We start from the raw sequence: 22,140 nt of genomic DNA on the forward strand, positions 1-22,140 counted from the left end.
GTGGGATAGGTGGATTTATTAATTTTCATGTTAATCTAGTGGAAGAATATGGCTTCTTCACTATATCCTATGGTCACCTTCAAGCCCACAAATACACAATTCTTTATATCTGTCGTATATGGCTACAACAGTAGCTTTAAAAGGAATAATTCATGCATTGGTATTTACAACGATGTAAGTTGGATAGAGTCCTTGGAAATGATGCTTGGATCCAAGATTCTCCCTGGTTTCAGACATCAAGAGTTTCACTGAGACCCTAAATTCATAAATCTCAGTCCTTTGGACGCTTATGATCTATACGATAGTTAATCAGTCTACATTAAAATCTACAGAGGCATCCCAACCTTGGCTTCCTCCCACCACATGCTGTTTTGCAAGGGCTTCTTTTGTGGCCACAGCCACAAATATCACCACCACCATCACTACTATTCCTCTGTAAAACATTGCCATCATCAACCATCAAGAATATCTTTATGTCTAAGATTCAAAGGGCTTAATATTCATATATAGAACTCCTGTACTACGAATTATTGAGAGCTGCAGCTTTGATTTGAAGAAAACTCGAAACAATATTCTCTTGAATATTGGATTTGGTTGAATGGATCAGAAATTACGATACCCATTAGGCAAAGTGAGGAGAAGAGATACCAGTTACACAAACCATATATCCTGTTTTGCCACCTTTTAATCTGGTCCGTCGATCGCGATGTACGATCTCAACGAATATTAGGATAATTGGTTAAAATGGCTGCGCTGTGTAAATATGAATCAAAGAGATTTGAGTAGCTGTAAAACCAGAGAAATGTGGGGTGGCTACGAGATTTTTTAAAAAAAAGCCAAAAATAGGTGGAGTTTAACTGTATTTTAAGCCTAACATCTATACCAACATCTCAAGAGAAGCGAGTGGTTAAAACTTAAAACCACAAAAACTAAAAGAAGTTGAAGCTAGAGAGGTAGATAGTTTTTTTCTTATAAATACCCAAGAGAGATGATTGGTCTTCTCATTCCATTTAAACATTAAAAGGAAGTAGGGGAGAGAGGTTGGAAAAGAAAAACAATCTCTAGGCAAATTATATATTATTTGTTCTATATAGATGGGTATTCTTCGAGTAGTTTCTCTGTTGTCGTTGTTTGCATGGATGGCACATGCAACCGGCCCAACCAGGGTTTTCAATATAAAGGACTTTGGTGCAATTGCAGATGGCACAACAGATAGCAGTGAGGTGAGGGTAATAGCTTTTGGATGTACATCTAAATTGCAACTTGGGTTTTAAATTGTAGGCTATATTTAATCTAAAGGCGCACTTAGAACATTGCAAATAAAGTTCGGTTAAACGAATCTTAAACAAAAATAAGGACCAAGATTGTTAATTAATAGTGTCATGCCGAAAAAATTAATTTGAAAATAATTTATTTACTAACTTGTTTCGTAGGCTTTGTTGAATGCTTGGAAGGAGGCATGTGCTTTGGATGGAATTGCTAGGGTTTTGATTCCAGAAGGCACATTCCTGGTGGGCCCAGCTGTGTTCAAGGGGCCGTGCAAGGGATCCATGGTCTTTCAGGTCAAAGGCGTAGTGAAGGCGCCCACCGATCTCAACAAGTTCGAATCCGACGGTTGGATTGTGTTTAATTACATCAATGGATTGATGATCACGGGAGGTGGTACATTCGATGGCCAAGGGGCATCAGCTTGGCCCCACAACAAATGCCCCAAGAGTGTAAAATGCAAGCTCCTTCCAACAGTATGTAGTGTTACCCTGACTATTACATCCTTACCCTTTCCTACTAGTCTATTAGCATAATCATGTGTTAATTTAATGTGTTTTTGTTTGTTTCTGCTAACAACAGTCTATAAGATTAAACTTTGTAAATGATGCAACGATTCGAGGCATATCGTCCGTGAACAGTAAGTTCTTTCACATGAACATTTTCGCATGCAAGAACATCAAGATCACATCAGTTAAGATCTCTGCACCGGAGGACAGCCCTAACACAGATGGAATCCACATTGGGGACTCTACTGGTGTAAAGATCTCCCGTTCAGTGATTGGCACAGGCGATGACTGCATCTCCATTGGGCCTGGCAGCTCCAACATCTCCATCTCCAATGTTTTTTGTGGACCAGGGCATGGAATTAGTGTGGGTAGCCTTGGCAGATACCCTAATGAGAAAGATGTAGTTGGCTTGCATGTGAGAAATTGCACCCTCACTGGCACCAACAATGGTGTAAGGATCAAGACATTTGAAGCTTCATCACCTAGCTCCGCGTCTAACTTCACTTTTGAAGATATAGTTATGAACAATGTTTACAATCCCATAATCATAGATCAAGAGTACTGCCCATATGCGTCTTGCAGTAAAGAGGTAATTAAATTCTTATAAGTTTTTTACCATCCTCACTCTCTGTCTCTCAGATTTCAGTTACATGTAAATATTTATGTCTAATTATTTATTTATTTCTTCATCTTATTTACAGTTTCCTTCCCGAGTAAAGATCAGCGACATTAGTTTCACAAACATTAGGGGTGTCTCAGCATCCCAAGTCGCGATTAATCTGCTGTGCAGCAAAGGTGTGCCATGTCAAAACGTGCAGGTCAGCGACATCAACTTGGTATACAATGGTCAAGATGGAGACTCTACTGCCTCATGTTCTAATGTGAAGGGTGTATCTTCTGGCCAACTGATCCCTCCCTCTTGCCTCTAAATCCCCTCCTCCTCATTGATAACTACACAACATTTGTGTAAACTTTTCTTGTATTCATTCATTCGGAGCAGTAGCCCCCTTCTCTAAATTGTGGTGAACTTTTCTTCTTTTCATTCATTGGGAGCAGTAGCCCCCTTCTATAAATTGTGGTATTGTACAAGAATGCATGCAAGTCAATCGTGGGGAAGTGAACTCATATAGGACTAAAATGTGGCATGTTACTTCTTGAACTCGACATATAAAATGAATAATTCCAACTTCATTATCTTGTAAATTCTATGTGGGTTTTCATACTAAGATTGATAGAAGGCCTTACCTCTACCTCTTTCTCATTTGTGATGTTATTAGCATTTATAAGAGATTAAATTTACTAGGAATTATATAATATAATGTCTGGGAATTGGAACAAAGCAGAGATTGGATGGCCCTTACATCGGATTTTTTCCAGGCCATATTTCAATATAAATGGAATGATATTGAGAGGTTTGGATAAAGGATATGGAGTTTAGTTATTGTAAAGACAATAAGACTGTAGATAGCGTTTAGCTCCCTTGCATACAGCATCTTGGAGCCACTTCCTCCCTAAGATATGTTTGGATCGAAGAAACCAGCAAAGACATCTAATGGAGAAACAATACTATATTTTACCAATGAGGGGATTTTGAAAGGAGCTGCTCCTTTCCGTTCAGCACTGATTACAAAATTTCTATGGATGCCACTCTTTCACTATGAAAAGAGTGATGCAGGCGAAAACCATCATGATCTTTCGGTTTGTCAGCGTGGAAGAAATCTCTTATTCTTCAACTTCTATTTTCTTCATCTTATTTGTACCCTACTTATTAGGCATCAACTCTTATTTTATTTGGTAATAAAAAATGTTTTTGGATGACCTATCTAATGAGCCCAAGATCACGCAATTTGGACATGATTTGAGGATGTCAGGGCAATTTACCGATACGTACATGTCTCTACGACGGTTATCGAATGACCAATTTCTTCTTTATTTTGTCTATTTTGCCTCTATTGCAAGGAAACAAGGTACTTCCGAGTTTTCAGACCGTATTTGATACCGTTCGGATCAGCGAAATGTAATCCTTTGGGTTGTGGAGGGAAACAAGAAGTGAAATTCTTGCAAAATGCTCAGAGAAAGCTTTTCTTCTTTAACTAAAACTGCATTACATATATTTTGCTAGACTTTTATAGAGAAAAATATGACCAAAAAACGTTCAAGCTAGCCCACTACAAGTTTTGGGACTTACAAACATCATAAATAGCTTAGGAACTTCAAAACATTGGCTAGTCAAAAGGACCTACATACACAGTCTGCTAAATTGGCCATAACTCTCTAACCACTTGGCCAAATTAAGATCTTAAATATCTGTTGGAAACAACAAAGAAAATGCTACAACTTTGTAGTTTACCATTTTCCATGATTCTACCACTATATATCCCAAAAACATGAATGACAATTTGTCAGAAGCTTGTAGCAGGAATGCACCTGCATCATTCTCCCCCGGTTAAACGTCAACTCGTCCCTGAGTTGACCGAGTTATTTTCATGATATGGAATAAGATCATAAACATTGAAAGTAGCTGAAACACCGTACTCACGAGGTAATTCAATCTTGCACGCATTATCTCCACTTTTCGTAAGCACTCGAAAAGGACCATTCGCGCAATCGAGGATTGGCTATCCTGCTTGGATAATTTTATCAGCTTCCATTGGAGCTGTTCTCAATAATGTAATTAGGAGGATAGACCCTATCCAAGAATAAAATAAACCCCGGCTTGCTAGTGTTTGCTTGCCTACGGAGGCTTACACTATGTTTGGTTGCTTAGGGTGGCTCATAGAGTAGAGGAATAAGAAGTCAAAAGAGAGGAGACAAGAATTTGATTTGTCTAGAATTAGCACCCTTAGAAGAAGAGTGGAATAGCAATAAGTAGTGTTTGGTTGCACGACAGTCCTCTCCGAGAGTAATGGACAAAGTAGGGGTGTCATTACCAACATATAGAGTGAAGAAAATAGTAGGGAAGAGAAAGAGAGATTACAAAACACTTTTCACTATTCTTCTACACAAATTCTATCATATTAGAATTTGAGAATGGGGTACATGAGTGCCGTCATGAGCAAAAAAGCAATCATTGTGTCAACATGTTGGAAGGTCAAATGGCATTACAACCCTTATTAAAGCTATCCAAGCATGAAATTGCAGTCCGAATTCCACCAAAACCCTACCTTTGCTTCAGACTTTGGCAACTAAACTTGGCCAGGATTTTGCTTAGCATTGGGTGTCACATCAATAAAATTTCTCATTTGAGTTGTCAATATAGCATTGACTCTCTAGAGACTCATGTCTCTCTATGTGGCATTCTCGTCCCCTCTTCTAAGCCAAAATCCACAAAATGGTGGAATTATGCTTGAAATTTCTCGGGACCAGTGCTCTCTCTCTCTCTCTCTCTCTCTCTCTCTCTCTTGTAATGGCACCCGTAACTATTTCCCTACACTCCGAGTGTATGCCGTGCAACCAAACCGTACTACTATTCTTCGAGGTAAATCCAATGCTTGTCTCCTCCCTATGGACGACTAATTCCACTACACTCGAGTCTAAGGCGCCCTCAATGGGCGTGCTCCGATAGGGGTAGCTATTTCTAAAAAGGGAAGGAAAGGGAAGGACAAGAGGAGAATGGAATAAACTTCCCGGTGGAAAGGATAAAGGAAGGAAGAAAAGGAGGATTTTGAAATCCCTGCTGCTAGCTAATAATTTAGAGATTTAATATGGTGTGTGGCCATATAGTCAGTATTTATCAAAAAAAAAAAACTGTACGACCCACTTCATAAGATGATCCAAACAATTCATTTGTTGGGCCACAATGTAAATAGGTTGTTCCTAAAAAATCATCTCTATAGAATGATCCTAACCCTCCAATCTATAGAGGGACGGTACCTTATGGAATCCTTTTCAGATCGGAGGGTTAGGATCATCATATGGAGATGATTTTTGGCGCACAACCTATTTACGGTGTGGCCCAACAAATGAAAGGTTTGGATCATCCTATGAAGTGGGCCGTACAGTACTTTTGAAAAATACTGGACTCCTGCCACACACCATGTAAAATCTCATATCCTAATATCTCCAAAAAGGGATTTTATATCATGAGTGGGCGTACAAACATGCAATAATGTAGGTGAGTTGTTGCTCATTTTTTGTTCAACTATCCGTTTGCAGACATCGATCATATAGTTTGGATCCATAGATGTGTAATTTTGTGGTCACGGTTGAAGTATAAATGATTAAATAAAACCCCGCCTAAGCTTTTGGAGTAATTGGTTGTTTCATATGGTATTAGAGCTACTCCTTAAAGCAGGTCCTGGGTTTTAAAACCAACAGATGCTTGATCTTAAAAAGATCCCTATGGACGGCCAACTCAAAAGAGAGCCACATGCATGATGCGAGGGATTCTTCTAGTAGAGAGTCTTTGACTTATTTGCCCCTCATTTTTTGTAACGTTATTAGCAAGTCTTTGACTTATTTTTCCCTCTTTTAAAGTTGTTGCTACTCCCCTTTATAGGGACTATCTCAGTTTTATTAGAGCTTTACCTATTTGGGTTCTTAGGTCATTTTCATGTTCTTGGGATATTAGTTTACTTGTTTTGAGGTTTCCCCTTTAGCTCTAGGATTTGGCCCTAGTGTGTTGTTTGGCTTTTTTTTTTTTAGGGTTTAAAACATTTGAAAATTCAAAAACATTGGAACACTTTAAAATAGTATAAATGACTAAGTAACACCAACTCTAACAGCTTAAGCTTTTGGAGTATTTAGTTGTTTCACAATCATGTCATCTTCACAGACGATCGAGCCTATAAAAATGATATGTCTGGCTCGTTAATGTGGGCGGACCTGCTACTCATTTTTTCTTAACTGTTCATTTGAGTCATTGATCTTTTGATCATTTGATTATTTGATTTTCAGATTACGCTATACCCATGTTGGGGCCTACTATTTGCATGCCCTTGACCATTCAATCAGGCCCTGTTTGGGAGCCTTGAGTTTTTTTTCATGGAGTATTAGTTTATCAAGTGGTGGGAGAGGGGTAACTAGGTAAGGAGGGTGCAGGGGAGCATAGTTAGCAAAACGTGATACGGCAAAAAAATGGAACAAGAAAAATTCAAGTTTAATACGGAGTTTTGCTAACTATGGGTGGGAGAGGGGAAGAATTGAGAGGACATGGTTGATGAGGTGATGCAAACTTGAAAGGCGCTGAAATAAGCTAATATTCAATGAAAAAAGTTTTATGGATACCAAGCATGTACTCTGTATGACTGGCATGATTTAGAAGATCTAAAGCAAGGCCTATCAAATGAACGGTTCAGATCATTCGAAGATGGGACCACAATGGTGTAACTGTGACAATCTCTTTTAGCATGTTTCGTTTAGTAGTGTGCTTTTCTGGCCCAACCGCTTTTGCTTTCCAACTTTTCGGTTTCGTTGCGTTTCTCGAACATCGGTATCGGTACCAATCCGTTAGACGTGTGAACATCCAGAAAGAATTCCAAGGGGGTCCCACAAAGCTAGTGTGATATCTTACATGGATCTCCATGTACATGCCACCTGCCATAGTTGGCCCCACATCCCATTGAAAAAAATGTCCCAATCTCTCAGCAATGTAACGGAAATTGGCTTATAGCATGCCTCAGATCTCAATCTCTAGGCTGAGGATAAGAAAAAGGAAATGGGCAGTGGGGCCCACCTCATTCAGCCAAGAACCAATCATGTAAAAGGCCCTTTCTTTTGGCCTGAAATCGAGTTGGCTGGTGTAGAAAAGTCCCCTTCCCCTTTCACATTCACACTCTCTCTTTCTATCACTATAAAAAGGACTTCTCCTAGCTTCCAAAATATGCAAGAAAATGGCCACCCATGGTTTTAGAAGGATTTTGATGTCTATTTTCTTCTTCTTCATCATCATCATCTTCACTATCCTTGGGGTCGAGCTAGATCGAGCCGAAGGTTCGAGAAATGCAGACCTTTTCTCGAGCCGCAGGCTCGTCCAAGTGGGTTCACCGGCGCCGGCTCCAGCGCCAGTTATAACCGGGATATGTGAGTCATTGGTGGTGGTACAAGGTTACCCATGCAAGGAATTTAATGTAATACTACATTATATTACTCTCTTATGTGTTGGAATGTGGCTTACTTAAGCTTATGAGGTTGAAGGGATTTAGTTTAAGCACCTTGTATTTGAATTTTGTTTTGTTTGTAGGTGAAAACTGGAGATGGGTATATTCTTAGCATTCAAAGGATACCAGAGGGTCATGGAGGAGGAAATGGTGCGAAGAACAAGCAACCTATCTTATTGCAACATGGAGTTCTCATGGTATGTATGCATATTTATGTCCACATACACATTAGTCTTCTTTTTAATGTTTACAAACCAGGACTAAAACAATGAGTCGGCTAAGGTAAAAGGATCCAATTCAGGCGCACGGCTCAGTGAGTTAAAGGAGTTTTGATTGGTTTAGTAAGACAATACTCTGACTCAAACAAAAACTCGGCGAGCCGACTCGTGTGAGTTGATGATTGACTCAGTGAGTTTTAAAACATGCTTATTGGATAATTGTCCAAAAGCTTGAGTACCAGAAATCATGGTGGTGGGTCAGTGGGTCCCACATAAATGCTTACATCTCTTTCCTATCTTTGCAGAAAGAAACAGCAGAAATTCCGCAGTTTGCTGTTTGATTTTTCCCAAATTTATGAAACTTTCAGTTTCTTGTGATCTTTCTGATTAATTTTCTTCTCCTCCAAATTCCAAGGCCACTGTTTATCTTCAACCGTGTGTTGAATGATGCATGCATATGCATGTCGTTTTCACTGCACTCTGTATATAATACTTTTAGGGAATGATATTGGCACTCCCTTTCTTATGATAATGGCACTGCTCCCTTAATTTTTCCCATCTCTTATTAGATACTATCACACTAGAGGCCTTTACCATGCCCTAGAAACAAATTAAAACATATCCAACATCCAAATTTAAAAAGTCTTTACTAAAGTATTAGTGAGTGTGGATATCAGTTTAGGAAAATTCATTTCCACCACCTTAGTTGTTTTGTCTTTTAGTAAAAATAACATAATATTGTTGGTCTGATGAAATATGCCACGATGGCAGGATGGAATGACATGGCTGGTGAATTCTCCCGATCAATCTCTGGCGTTCGTCTTGGCTGATAGTGGATTCGACGTGTGGATCGCCAACGGTAGAGGGACCCGATGGAGCTGTAAACATGCGTCCCTTGATCCAACGAATCCGGTTTGTTTACGCATTTTTGTGATTAGAGATGAAACACTGAATATAAGTGTATAAATTAACCATCTATACCATCTAATTATCGTACATGCCCATCGATCTAGACCGTCCAATTTCACGAACCAGAGCCCATGTACAATCAATGGATTGGGTGCACCAATTCCCCATAACTTCCACCAACCAACCCAAAAGCAAGATATTGATGATGGGACCCATCATAGAGATCATCAATTGGTTGGATGGTTCAGATCAACAAGAATGTACATTGGATGGATGATAGAGAAGATTATACACCAAATTTCTGTGTTTAGTCGCATAAACCTAAACATGAAATGAGTTTTTTTTGCAGGCTTTTTGGGATTGGTCGTGGGATGAACTGGTTGATTACGAACTCCCTGCTATATTCGACTTTGTGTATGGTCATACAGGGCAAAAGTTGCATTATGTGGGTCATTCCATGGTAAATTTCCTTCTTCTTTGGCTTTTGGCATCTTGTTTCTTAGAAGTTTTAAATAGAGAAAGAAGTGTGAATATCAAAACAAGAGATCGAGTGATGACACTAATACATTATCTTGTTCATAAAATAACTGAAGGAACGCTAAAAATAGAAAAACAACTTCACCTTTATTTCAGTTGAACAGCTTGGGACTGCGTCGCTCTCTTTTTAATTTTATCCTTCGTAGGAATGTTCACTATTTAGATACATGGCATATACACCAAGAATCTGTGTATCTTCTATTCTTGGCTGCTAGTTGTGGTCAGAACCGTTTAGCCGGAGCCCACCCAAACTGGTCTATACTTTTTCAAGTGATATATTTGTTCCATTTTCTTCGCTTGGCCACCCCCTCTAGTGTATTAATGACCATGGAGGGGGTGGCTCGGGGAAGGGAATGAGGCAAATATATCATCTCCCTATTCTTTGATCAAATTGTAGGTCTCATTCATCACCAAACAATGAATAGCGTCCGCATCAAATGTTCAATGTGTGCTACACATTGAATCAATCCTCTTTATATTTTCAGGCTTCTGGTGTCGGATCGTGTTGGTGCATGCATGTATTTTTTTTTAAATATAGTGGGCCCACCCTGTTCAAATATCAAAACTATTCATTTGTTGCCCCCTATGTAAATAGGTCTCGGATAAATTTCCGTCTCCATAGGATGATAGGATGATAGTAACCCTCTGATCTGTCGAGAGATGACACATTATAGACTTCTAGCTCTACAGATCATATGGTTAGGATCATGGTATGGAGATTCTATTCGTGGCAAACACACACAAGAAATCAGTATAAAAAGGGAAATAATATATTCACCCCCTTTTCTCCCCTGGGACACCCCCTTCAAGCCTGGGACACCCCCTTCAAGCGTAAAAACTAAAAAGAGCAGTCATACAAATATATCACTTCCCATTAAAAAAACAAGAAGAAATTTGATTTTTTCCCCTTTGTTCTTTATTATTGCAGGGAACTTTGGTGGTTCTAGCATCCTTCTCAGAAGGAAAGTTGGTAGAGAAGTTGAAGTCAGCTGCCTTATTAAGCCCTGTAGCCTATTTGAGCCATATGACCACACCCATAGGGAAGGTTGCTGCTAAAGCCTTTGTTGGAGAGGTATATATATATAATAGTACAAGCTTTTCTCACTATGGAAATCATGTAAAAGGGGGTGGAAATATCATTTCCCCCCACATAGCCCTAATTAAAGTTTCACATACTATTGAGATTTACTCCCCACGATCCACCATCCGATCGAAAAGATCAGATCGATCTCAACCCTCCATCTAACAGTGCTGTGGGGCCCACCCATCTGGTTTGTACTTGGGCAAGTGGTCGACCCCACCATATGATCACCGTCAGATTCGTTCAACTTCTTAGCTGATTATCTGTTTTGTTTTGGCAGGTCGTGACATTGTTGGGCATTGCAGAATTCAACCCAAAAGGGTAAAACAATCTCCCTCTCAATTGTTAATGGCACCCCCTCTTTTGATAGAATCTCTAACATAAGTTGTTATAACAGGGAGGCTGTAGCCAAGTTTCTAAAGTCTCTCTGCGAAAATCCTGGCGTGGATTGCTATGACTTATTGACATCATTTACTGGTAATAATACATGTCCCCCCAATAAAAACAGGAATGATTTGGTATTGGATTTTCTATTATACTAACAGATATGGCTTTGTCCGCAGGCAAAAATTGTTGCCTGAACGAATCAACGGTAGATCTCTTCTTGAAGTTTGAGCCACAGTCGACTTCAACAAAGACCATGGTGCATCTCGCTCAAAGTAAGTAGCATGCATGAATCCTTCGTAAAATTGTTATATAATTTTTTTTATTTTGATAAATGAGGAAAATACTAGGGAAATATACTAGCAACAGGTTTAAGTTTAGTTTCTACATGATATAGAGCTTGAGGCTCTAATAATTGAGAAATTATGTAATGAAAGGCCGTGGAAACACGCAAAGGTGATACGTCAGAAGTACCACGCTTGATATTTGATCCAACAGTCGCTCCTCAAAAAGAGAGCTGCTATTGGATCAAATATCAAGGATGGGATGATGGGTACGTGTTTCTACAGCCCTTCATCGTATAATTTCTCCTAATAATTAATATCACTAGCCATGTTTTATGTATGGTATTAGAGAATATTAATTATCAGATAGGTGTTTTCCATCACCCCCAACCCTTACTTCTAACCACATGGCAATTCCTTTGTCCAACTCTTTGCCTCGCTCTGCTTAAGTTTATGATGCTTTAGTTAAGTTACATGTTTCTGACATGAAGAAAACTCGGTAGCCTCTTACTGCCACTGTCAAGCTAGAATCCATAACTACTGCAACCACCACAATGATTTCAACTGAATAGACTGAAGAATGTTTCCTACGCACCTAAACATAATATATATAAATATAGACAAATTATATGATGAAAAGGAGTACAAACACATAAAGATGGTACGCTGGAAGTACCACCCTTGATTTGATCCGAGGGCAGCTCACTCTGCTGTTGGATCAAATATCAAGGATGGGATGATGAGTACAAGTTCGTAAGCCCACTCATCATATAGTTTCTCTATAATTAAATACCACATGTACTTTTTTAAAAAAAATGTATGTACCACATAAACTTTGAACAACATTAATGTTCACTTGTAGGTGCTTTGAACAAAGTCCCTACAGTACTCTCCTATATCTTGTATCACCGAACTTAGGTGCTCTCTTATATCTTAAATTATCAACATAGGAACACTGCTACTTCCCGGTATGATCATGGAGGATTAATTATTAGAGCCCCAACTGTATGTTATTATTTTGCTTAGCATACTTAAATTATACATAGCTAATCTAATGGATATTAGGAGAATTTTCACCCCCTTTAGGATTATGCGCCCCCTTTTTAATGTGATTGTGAGCAACTTTAACCTTTTTTTATGTCAAATCAAGTTAACAAGGGGGCGCATCATTCCTACCGGGGGTGAAAAAATAATCTCCCTATATATTGTGCATAACAAATTAATATGGCTACCGGCATTGCCACTACCACATTTTAATAATTACACTAACTATCCTGTCTTTAATTGTTAAAACAGCTGTCAAAGGTTATTACAGTTCCCAAAAAGCTCTCACAGGCCAACTAAAATAGAAAAGACAAGTTGAGTTTGTGCAACTATTAAAACCTCGTAGTGCCAATATCAGTAGCCATTAATATTAGTGCAGAAATATAGATTTTAATGGAATATTATTAAAAAGGCTTAACTATTTAATCCAAAAAAAATCAGAGAAAGATCTGGAATAAAATAACAAATATTAATGTGTGTGTATATATATATATATATATGACATATTCTTAAAATGCTTAATTATTTAACAAATAAATATAGAAAAATATATGTACCAATTAAAATCAAGACCACATGGAATGTCTAATACTAACTTCAACTAGATTAATAATAATAATGATAATTAGGAATCAATACTGATCATCATATATGACAATTGACAGCGGTTCGAGATGGAATCATATCGAAATTTGATTACGGGAATGTGGACGAAAATGTCCGGTACTACGGCCAAAGCAAGCCTCCCCTCTATAACATGTCTAACATCCCCAACAACTTGCCGCTCTTCCTCAGTTATGGCGGCCAAGATGCACTTTCAGACGTCCGGGATGTCGAACTTTTATTAGACAATCTCAAGTTCCACGACGGAGATAAGCTCACAGTACAGTTTATAAAGGATTACGCCCACGCAGATTTTGTAATGGGTGTCTCTGCTAAGAAGATAGTTTATGATGCCGTAATCGCCTTCTTCAATCGTAATTGAAGATTATCAACTCACAATAGACTGAGTTTAATTGTTCTTCATCATACTTAATAATATGGGCTAATTTCTCTATAACATTAGTGCAAGCTTACCAGCTTTGAGTTATGTTATGAAACAATGATGTGTTGTAACAGAATATGTCAATCATTCAAATATAAGTGTTGTTTGAAGGGATGTTTCCTGGAAATTTTTTAGCAATTCATAAGAGAAAAATATATAGACTAAACTTTGTGTGTGTGTGCATTCGTGCGTGTGTACCATTGGCAACAAAGTGCCCTATACGATGGAGGCGAGAAATGTGCTAAATATGTAATAAACATAATCCCATGGGTATGTTGTGCTCTCACTGTTCTAATCTGAATCTGATACACCACGCAACAATGTTAACCTACACCCTCTGTGGGACCTCTTGCAGATAATATATAAATGTGCAACAAATTGTGTTCTCAAAAGTTCTGCTAAATCTGTTGTAGTTCATGGGAGATGGAAATGGACTACCACTCTCTCATGTTGGATCTATGCTTAGTCAAACATATCTAAGCTTTTGATTTATAATGTCTCCTTCTAGTTCCACGATTGATGAATAGTTCACTATTTGCACCCAAGTTTTTTATAGACCTTCATGAAGCTTCAAGTTCTCACTCAATGTTTTGATTATTAGCAAATGAGGAAGGAAATGCAGAGGAAAACAATATTAGGCCTCTATGAAATCTAGAATGATGAACACCATCTGTTGGCAGTCTATTGGAGACCTGGCATTTGGATAACTACCTTATCTTATAGGTTAGGATATTAAGAATGGGGTGGTGTAAATCATGATCAAAGAAGCAAGAATTAACACAAGTTTCTTACTATCAAGATTCTGATATTATATTTTCGTACCCAAACAAGATACGTAGAATTAGGATATGTAACTAAACATCTCTATATTTCATATAGGGAATAGTCTTTTTAACATAACCCATCAGGTTAAACAATCAGAAATTCAGACCACTTATCTGTGCAGATTTGTTGGATGCTAGGTAATTCTGCAGCTCGAGCTAAAAACAAAAACGCAACAGTGTAGGCATTCATATAGAAAAAAAAGTACAGCTTAGCCATTGTCCTCTACTGAACTTCCAAAGACTTTTGTCCTTTGCATATATCTTGTACGTTTGAGTATCATAGAAACATATGAAACACAATAGAGAGAAATTATACACACATACATCTTTATATGGCTATAGGTGATAGCCACATGCATCTTTCCATTACAAGTTCCTTTGCAATCTGATCCCAGAATGTACCAGTTGACTTACAAGATATAACCTCACCTAAAACATAATCGAGAAGTTAAGTACTTAGATGAAGATAATCACATACACACCGATGCCTCTCCACTTTATACAGAATGTCAGTGATCCCAAACACCACCAAGCATACAGAAAAATAGCCATTAATCCACCAGCTTTTTACGGAACTCTGCCATTGTAAAAACTGCCGACTGCTTAGCAGCTTTTCTAAACTAACTTGAAATTTAAAGATTCATAGACCCAAGATTTTGGGTTCCTCCACCTACACAGAACTACAAGTACGTCCCTTATTATAGGATTGAATGACCATTTATAGTAGTAGTCTTATCCTCCATTGTGGCGCCCCGGGCTCAGCCGCTTTTTCCTCTCATTGAAGCTAAGGTTTGGAATCAAACTTGGAAGGCAACACTGGGCGGCCTTAACCTTTTTCTCTTTTTCATGTCTGAAATCTTTATTAGGAGTTCTCTCGCTACTGCATAAAGAGTTGGGTCCAGACAAATAGGGAGTTCCATCCGATGATTTTGGAGGAGTGTGAGCGTTGGTCTGGTTAACATCCACCTTTCCATTGACCACACTTGGGTTGCGGCCAATGTTTTGGTCTTCAAGGTCATGTTCCTCTCCCAAGCTGTCTCGTAAAAGGTCAGCTAGCTTCGTTTTTTTATCAGTTGGAGAAAATTGAGACTTTGAGTCAGGTGCTCTGTCAACAAAGAAAGCTTTATTGAGTTGAGGTGTTCCCGGGGCGCTTCTCTGATGGTTCGGAGTACTACAGTTAGATGGCGTAAAATCTGCACAACAGAAAAGGTAAAAGTGAGCTAATCACAAAAATATAATATGATTTCGTGCCCTGTTTGGATTGCAGGAATTTCCTGGAAAAGCTTGAAAAGGAAAATATTTCTAAAATTTCTTACTTTTTTATGTATGAAAAAAGATAACTTTTTTTTAATGGATTGGAAAAAGATAAGTTGAGCCAACCCTAATCAATTTTAACTTAGAGGAACCTTCAATTTATGATAATATCCATCTAAATTAAACATCATCTTATAATTTCCCTCTAAATTGAGGAAAGAAAAATTTTCCGTCAAAAATGATTTTCTTGCAATCCAAACGGGGCTTTAAGAAAAAACAGCATGAAGAAATAAAATCTTTCTACATCAGATGTTGATCTTACCCCCATTGACACTGAGGAAATCATCATCACAATCAGAGTCCAACCAGGCTTGGGTATCAAAGAATGACTCTTCTTTACTACCTGTGAAGGCACAAACACACATAAATTAAACAACAACACTGCACGAATTTAGAGAACCGGGCAAAAGTAAAAGTGACAAGCATAAGGCAGAGAAAATATTTCTGCTAGGACATAGATGCAATTAAGACGAAAATGGTCAGAGACCTCAAAAATGATCAAACCAAGACTATTGCATAACTGGCAAAAGATTCACACCATGATGTTGAAAGGGCTGGCAGAACTTGACCATTTTCAGACTCGTATTTTGATTAGCATAGGAATAGTGAGAGTCTCAAACCAAGTGTATACAATTCATGAAAAAAGGGATTATGTATCACACATTACCTATGGCCCTGTTCGTTTTAGATTGTGACCACCGATTGTGAGCCTCAAACTTATTATTGGACTCAGAATTAAATGTAATTTTTAGTCCAATAATAGATTTAGGGCTCACAATCGGTTGTCGGAATCTAAAACAAACAGGGCCTATCAGTAGTTAATACATCACCTAGTTAGCTCTGGCCGGTGTCCTAATCCTAACCTTCTCCGACGGGCTCTTTGAACTTTAACTTTGATGTATATTCAAGTGGGGGCCCGGACTTCTAGAATTGAAAGAATCATTAGTGCAGTATCTTCGGTCCAATTAGCCTTAAAGACCTCCCAATGATGGCAAAGAGAGGGAGTTCCTCCTTGCTGGGCTCCAGCATATGACAATGAACATAGCAGCATCTTTTTAGCAAAATATTAACTTTTAAGGCAGGCAAATAACATTGCTGACTTGCTTGCTAAGGATGGATTCAGAGGTCGATGTTTGAATTAGGGAGTTCCTCCTTGCTGGGCTCCAGCATATGACAATGAACATAGCAGCATCTTTTTAGCAAAATATTAACTTTAAGGCAGGCAAATAACATGCTGACTTGCTTGCTAAGGATGGATTCAGAGGTCGATGTTTGAATTAGGGGGTTCCTACCCCTTCCAGATTGTATCTTAATCTTTTTCTTACCAACAACGTTAATTATACAAAAGCAAAAAGGAAAAATAATTGACATACATTTGTTAAAAGTGTGACATAACTTGATTCTTACAAGAATACCTTGGTACAATGGAAGATTTAAGATATATTACAGCTGATGATACAAAATAGAATTTTTTTTTGGAAAAGATACACTCTCGATGTATGGTACAAGGAGTGTGTCGATGCATAGTTACTGGAAACCACAGTACCAAATGGGAAACCATTCTCCAGAGAAACCATTACGCAGACTGAATTCCTATATGACTCACAACATGCCCCTCCCTCGCCAAACCCCCTTTTTGCCAATGTATTAGACTCCCTATGAACATGATAAAAGGATACCTTAATATTAGAGCAAAGATCTAAATCTCCTCAATCAAGACATGAACCCTTCGTTCGAATCCTTGCTCCCCAAGGAAACAGGAAATATCTTGTGACATCTACTACGTGGTCTCTAACAATAACCTTCTGCCCCCAGAAGACTGTGGGAGGTCGCATCTTTCCACCCATTCTTTATGGAACTCCACATAAATACCAATCAGAAGCAAAAACAAATAATGCAGACTTGGGGCCTAAACATCTTAAAGTGCTCCTAAAGATATGCATACAAACCACCTGGAGCACTCCCTATTTATGTAGTCATCGACCATAGCATCTCTAACCCTTGCATTCCAGTCTCAAAGAAATTATTTTCTAAATATGAGACTAATCCAAATCATTTGCATACGCATTAAAATTTTGCCAATATATCCCAAAAAACTTATAAAATATTTCCCAAATACATTCCTCATTTCCCACAATCTGCCTTTTCCAATGTAGGTGTCCGATTTTTTGCTCAACACGATGTCTTCAGCCTTCTCCCAAACAAGCTACAATGGTAGTGCAGACCGGTACATGTACTGAATGGTGTCATTTGGTCGGTAAGGTTGCGCACCCTGCAACCAGCATGTGAGCTAATCAAAGTAGAGATTCACTAGTATCCCGCAATGGAAACCATCTAACATTGAAGGGTAAATACAACAAGTAGGAGACAACCCCCACACTCAACCCAAACTCCACAGAACTAAGATATGCCAATACCTAGACTAAGGGTTTAGACCTCAATACTACGGCTCATCTAGGACTATCATACAATAGGAAGTAACTGCATTCATCAAGGATCCCGAAGAGATTCAGAGACAGGCAGTCTGTGGACGACAATGAAACCAACAAAGGAATTCATCCATAGAGATTAAACACGCATTATTTCAAGAGAGTAAGGTCTAGTAATGTCAAAGGAATTGTTCAAAGGATTGGTAGAAGCCAAAAGAATTGGTAGATGGCCTAAAAATTCAGAATTTTGCTGGACATCTGAAATGGTCCTGGGAATTGAAGACCAACAAAAAATTCTGAATTGATAAACAAACTCACAAATATAAATAAATAAATCTGTAGATGGTGCTCATTTTTTGTGGAGATTACAAACAACTGAAAAGGCTGTAGAGATTAAACAGGGAAAAGAAATGCGCCCCAAAAATCTAAAGTTTTAAAGCGACCATCTGCAGGAATGTATTCCCAAATGAAAATCTGAATAATCAAAGAAAAGAAATCAACCAGATTGCATATCAATGCTCTCTTCAAAGTAGATACCTGGAAATAACGCAGAAAGTGCCAAAGTCAAGCCAGTGATTAAGACCGAGGATTGGAAACAAAAAACTAATAAACAAAAAAGTCAAATTGGTATATAAAATAGGTAACATTCTTACTGCATTGCTAGAACCACAGGACATGGGAAATTATTGTGCTCCTTATAAGATTCGTCCTTGGTTAAAGATCTGAAACAATTTATAATAACGAACAAATTTCTTCTAAGCTGACATAAATCACGCCACTAAATATTCTTAAAACTAGAATTTAACATAATCCAAAGCAGGTAACACTGGAACAGACTCAGATATATCCCATAGCCAAACAATGGTTGTTGATTCTATTATCTTACAGAGATAAAATTCCAAATATATCATAATACCCAAGAAGAAAATGATCCACGTAGAAGAACCCAACTAGAACCAGGATTAGAGCCGGGTAGATTCCTTTTACCTTTTTCATGAATTTTTTCTAAAGGATTCATTTAGCCGACCCCAACTAGTTTGGGACAAAGGCTTTGTTGAGCTGAGTATCATAATACCCATATGCATTAGACGACTACTACGTACACCTTCCACATAAAGCCGTGTCCCTAGTTGAATTCATCATAAAGACAAATAGATTCATGATGATTAAAAGTTTCAATTCCTAGTTCGTACCATTACATGGCTTTGTTGAGCTGAGTATCATAATACCCATATGTATAAGAAAATGATGTATCCTACAACAAATTAACCATTGTCAGTTCCAACCCAAGTTTCAACCCCAACCCAACCCCCCAACCCCTCTCTACTCCCTTTTACCCTGGCTGCTTTCTTGTTCGAGACCACTTTTGCGCTACAAAGTCTATCAAAACCATGGTTTCGAATTTCGACCGAAATCCGAAATACCGACACCGAAATCGCTATTTCCCCGAAATTTCACCCAAAAAACCTGTTTTTTTTTAATTATTTTAATATTTTACCGAAATTGCCGAAATTTTATATTGAATAAAATACTCTTTTTCTTGTTTCGCCGGGCGAAACCGGTACCGAAACTGAAATTTAAATCCTTGATCAAAACTACTTTGACTCTTCCAAGTTATGACCGCATCAACAGAGTACTCAGCCGCGTCAACCGACGCTCGATCATAATTAGATAAAGCATTAGCAGGCAATCTGTATCGCATATTTATGAGGCAATTAAATTGTCTTTCATTTTCTTGAGAACTCTTATTAGGAAGTAGGAATTGTCTTATCATGCCAAGCCAACTAGGATTGGTTTTGGCCGCATTTTGACCCGCGTTTTGAAAAACTAGTACCTTCCATGTAAAAATTAATTCTCATCATAATATAATTGCCAGCGTATACTGTGAAAGATGGTTAAAAATAGACAACAAGATCAAATCTAACATACTCCCAAATTATTAACCAACCTCAGTAGCGGATCAGAGAACCCCAAGACTTTTCCCCAGAAATCCTAAACTAACCCACACCAAAATCAATTATGATGATATATGGCAATACCAAATGATGCAATCCAAAAATCTGGACGCTCTTCGTAGCGCAGCAACGGATGCAAGATTGATAAAATAAATGAAAAAAGGTCCCTTCGTCACCGTCGTAGGGAATATATTACTTCGATCACAGTATAAGGGGATGTGATTTACTTCGATCCCATCGAAGTCGAGTTTCTCAAAGCGAAACTAGAAAATACTCCTGCAAGTGCTAATTCAAGCAACCAAAAGTTCTCAAAAGAACTCAAAAGCCAAAGGCAAATTTCATTCAACAATCAAAAGTCCTATTACATGTCTCATCCACCTCCTTCTATAGATTAGGAGGAATTCTAAAAATGGAATCTCATACAAGCAAAAAGAAACATCTAAAATTACCACCTTCATATTAAAGGCAACCTAAATATAAAAAGTAAACTCAATCTATGCATGGAATGGACAAATTCCTTATTTGGTCATGCATGGAAATAGAAATAAATCTATCCTAATTGGCATCAAAGAAAATAGAAACAAATCAGCCCGTAGGATTTGGGTTGCATCACCATATGAAGCAGTCTGTTTAAATTCACAACATCCTCATAATAACACCAAGAATTGTTAGCTTAAATTCACAAAATCCTCAAAATGACACCAAGAATTGTTAGCTTACACATTCTAAGTAACTTTACACATGTTTCTTGCAAATACGAAATTGTAAAATTAATCAAAAACAGCAAATCACACTTCTAAAAAGACAGAGCACAAAAAAAAAAAAAAAACTCTATACATAGTAAAATTCAGCTCATACCAACGTATTTATTCGACCCTATTGGCAAGGGTGGCGGTGACGAATTGAAATCGAAGTTCGAACCCACCTTCTTTTCATTGATGGGTGATGGAATAAGGAGTTTTTTGGCCTTAGAACCGATCGAAATTCTGAATTTCATGGCTGAGTCTGGGTTTTTATGGACTGAAACACAAGAACCCATCTCTAATAAAATACCCTTTTTATAAGAAACCCATAGAATCTTGAATTCATGAAGGAATCGCAAAAGGGAAAGGAGAAAAGTAGAGAGACAGTAAAGTAGAAAGAGATTAGAGATGGGATTTCTTTCTTTGTTTTTTCTTCAACTATTGCAAATAGTAGGAAATTTCTTGAAGGAAAAACTTTAAAAAGGAGATTGAACTTGAAAGCGAAGTTATGGAATTTGTAGAGGAGTGGGGTCCGTCAAAATTAGAGTTTCTTCAGTGGGAGAATTTGACAGGAGAAGGTGTTTTTTGGAAGTGGTGGAGATATTTTCATGTGCAATGCAGAGCTGTTTATGGTAGTGAACTTGTGATTCTTTTTCACTTTCCTTAGCTTTTTTTTATTCCTTTTTTGGGTTGTTGGTATTCTATTTTATTTTATTTGACTAGACTTTGTGAGTGTATGTATTTAATAGTACTTATACTTTATACCTACCAAAAATAATTTAGAATAATTTTTTGGAAAAGATATCAGCACAACCATGTTTTGATATTTTCACTAAAACATCTTGTCTTTTTAGTATTTAAAGTCAGAAGTTTATTACAATTCCCCACAAGCTCTCACAAGATCATTCAAACAGAAAAAGACAAGCTGGGTCTGCAATTATTGAAACATGGTTGTGCTGATATCATTTTGCTAAGAATATTGTGGTAGTAATTTCTCTTTTCTATTATAAGAAAGGCTCCTGATGTCAGCATTACCATGTTTTAATAATTGCACAATCTCAGCTTCTCTTTTCTTTTTTAATTGGCTTCTGAAAGCTTTTTAGGAACTGTAATGAGTTTTGACAACTGTTTAAATAATAAAAGACAAGATGAGTGGTGTAACTATCAAAACATGGTAGTGCAAATATCAGTAGCCTAATTCTTACTTAGAATTTCTCTAGTTTTTTTTTTTTTTTGCCCTTTATTTATTGGTTGAGTATATATGAAATGATATGTATAAATTATACACCAATGCTAGGTGTATAAACCATTTTGTACCATTCTAAAAGATGCACATCTCATTGATCTTTGTACATCCCCTTTGATGTGTAACATCCAAAATGCATCAAATATAAGCTTCATACTATATGCCCAATCGATCAATTCATTTCTACATGATTGCGCACAATTTTCGCTACTCACAAATTTAGTCTAGATTTTGATGAAAGGGAGTGATAAATC

The 22,140-nt window shown here is 37.7% G+C and overlaps 3 protein-coding genes and 1 long non-coding RNA gene across 4 annotated transcripts; 2 read left to right on the forward strand and 2 right to left on the reverse strand.

Annotated features, from left to right (window-relative positions):
* The first annotated feature begins 1,094 nt into the window (after nt 1-1,094).
* LOC143861643 (exopolygalacturonase-like) lies at nt 1,095-2,704 on the forward strand. The gene is made up of 4 exons (XM_077372531.1): nt 1,095-1,223; nt 1,434-1,742; nt 1,849-2,364; nt 2,477-2,704. Exons 1-4 carry the CDS (start codon nt 1,095-1,097, stop codon nt 2,702-2,704), a joined length of 1,182 nt encoding a protein of 393 aa, XP_077228646.1.
* A 4,852-nt stretch (nt 2,705-7,556) lies between these two features.
* On the forward strand, nt 7,557-13,502 carry LOC143861086 (triacylglycerol lipase 2-like). Its single transcript, XM_077371981.1, has 9 exons — nt 7,557-7,843; nt 7,957-8,070; nt 8,863-9,003; nt 9,350-9,460; nt 10,466-10,609; nt 10,899-10,939; nt 11,016-11,095; nt 11,182-11,277; nt 12,996-13,502. Exons 1-9 carry the CDS (start codon nt 7,607-7,609, stop codon nt 13,313-13,315), a joined length of 1,284 nt encoding a protein of 427 aa, XP_077228096.1. The 5' UTR covers nt 7,557-7,606; the 3' UTR covers nt 13,316-13,502.
* An 888-nt stretch (nt 13,503-14,390) lies between these two features.
* Nucleotides 14,391-21,213, reverse strand: LOC143860830 (uncharacterized protein At3g27210-like). Its single transcript, XM_077371658.1, has 3 exons — nt 20,756-21,213; nt 15,776-15,856; nt 14,391-15,392 (listed from the first exon to the last, which is right to left on the reverse strand). Exons 1-3 carry the CDS (start codon nt 20,934-20,936, stop codon nt 14,932-14,934), a joined length of 723 nt encoding a protein of 240 aa, XP_077227773.1. The 5' UTR covers nt 20,937-21,213; the 3' UTR covers nt 14,391-14,931.
* On the reverse strand, nt 16,864-20,747 carry LOC143860831 (uncharacterized). Its single transcript, XR_013239819.1, has 2 exons — nt 18,596-20,747; nt 16,864-18,479 (listed from the first exon to the last, which is right to left on the reverse strand). It is a non-coding gene; the product is annotated as an uncharacterized LOC143860831 (long non-coding RNA).
* Nucleotides 21,214-22,140: the final 927 nt, after the last annotated feature.

Source organism: Tasmannia lanceolata, unplaced genomic scaffold (genome assembly GCF_043159265.1).
Source record: "Tasmannia lanceolata isolate RefF3 unplaced genomic scaffold, GAP_Taslan_0.1 ptg000037l, whole genome shotgun sequence".
In the NCBI taxonomy this organism is placed as follows: Eukaryota; Viridiplantae; Streptophyta; class Magnoliopsida; order Canellales; family Winteraceae; genus Tasmannia; species Tasmannia lanceolata.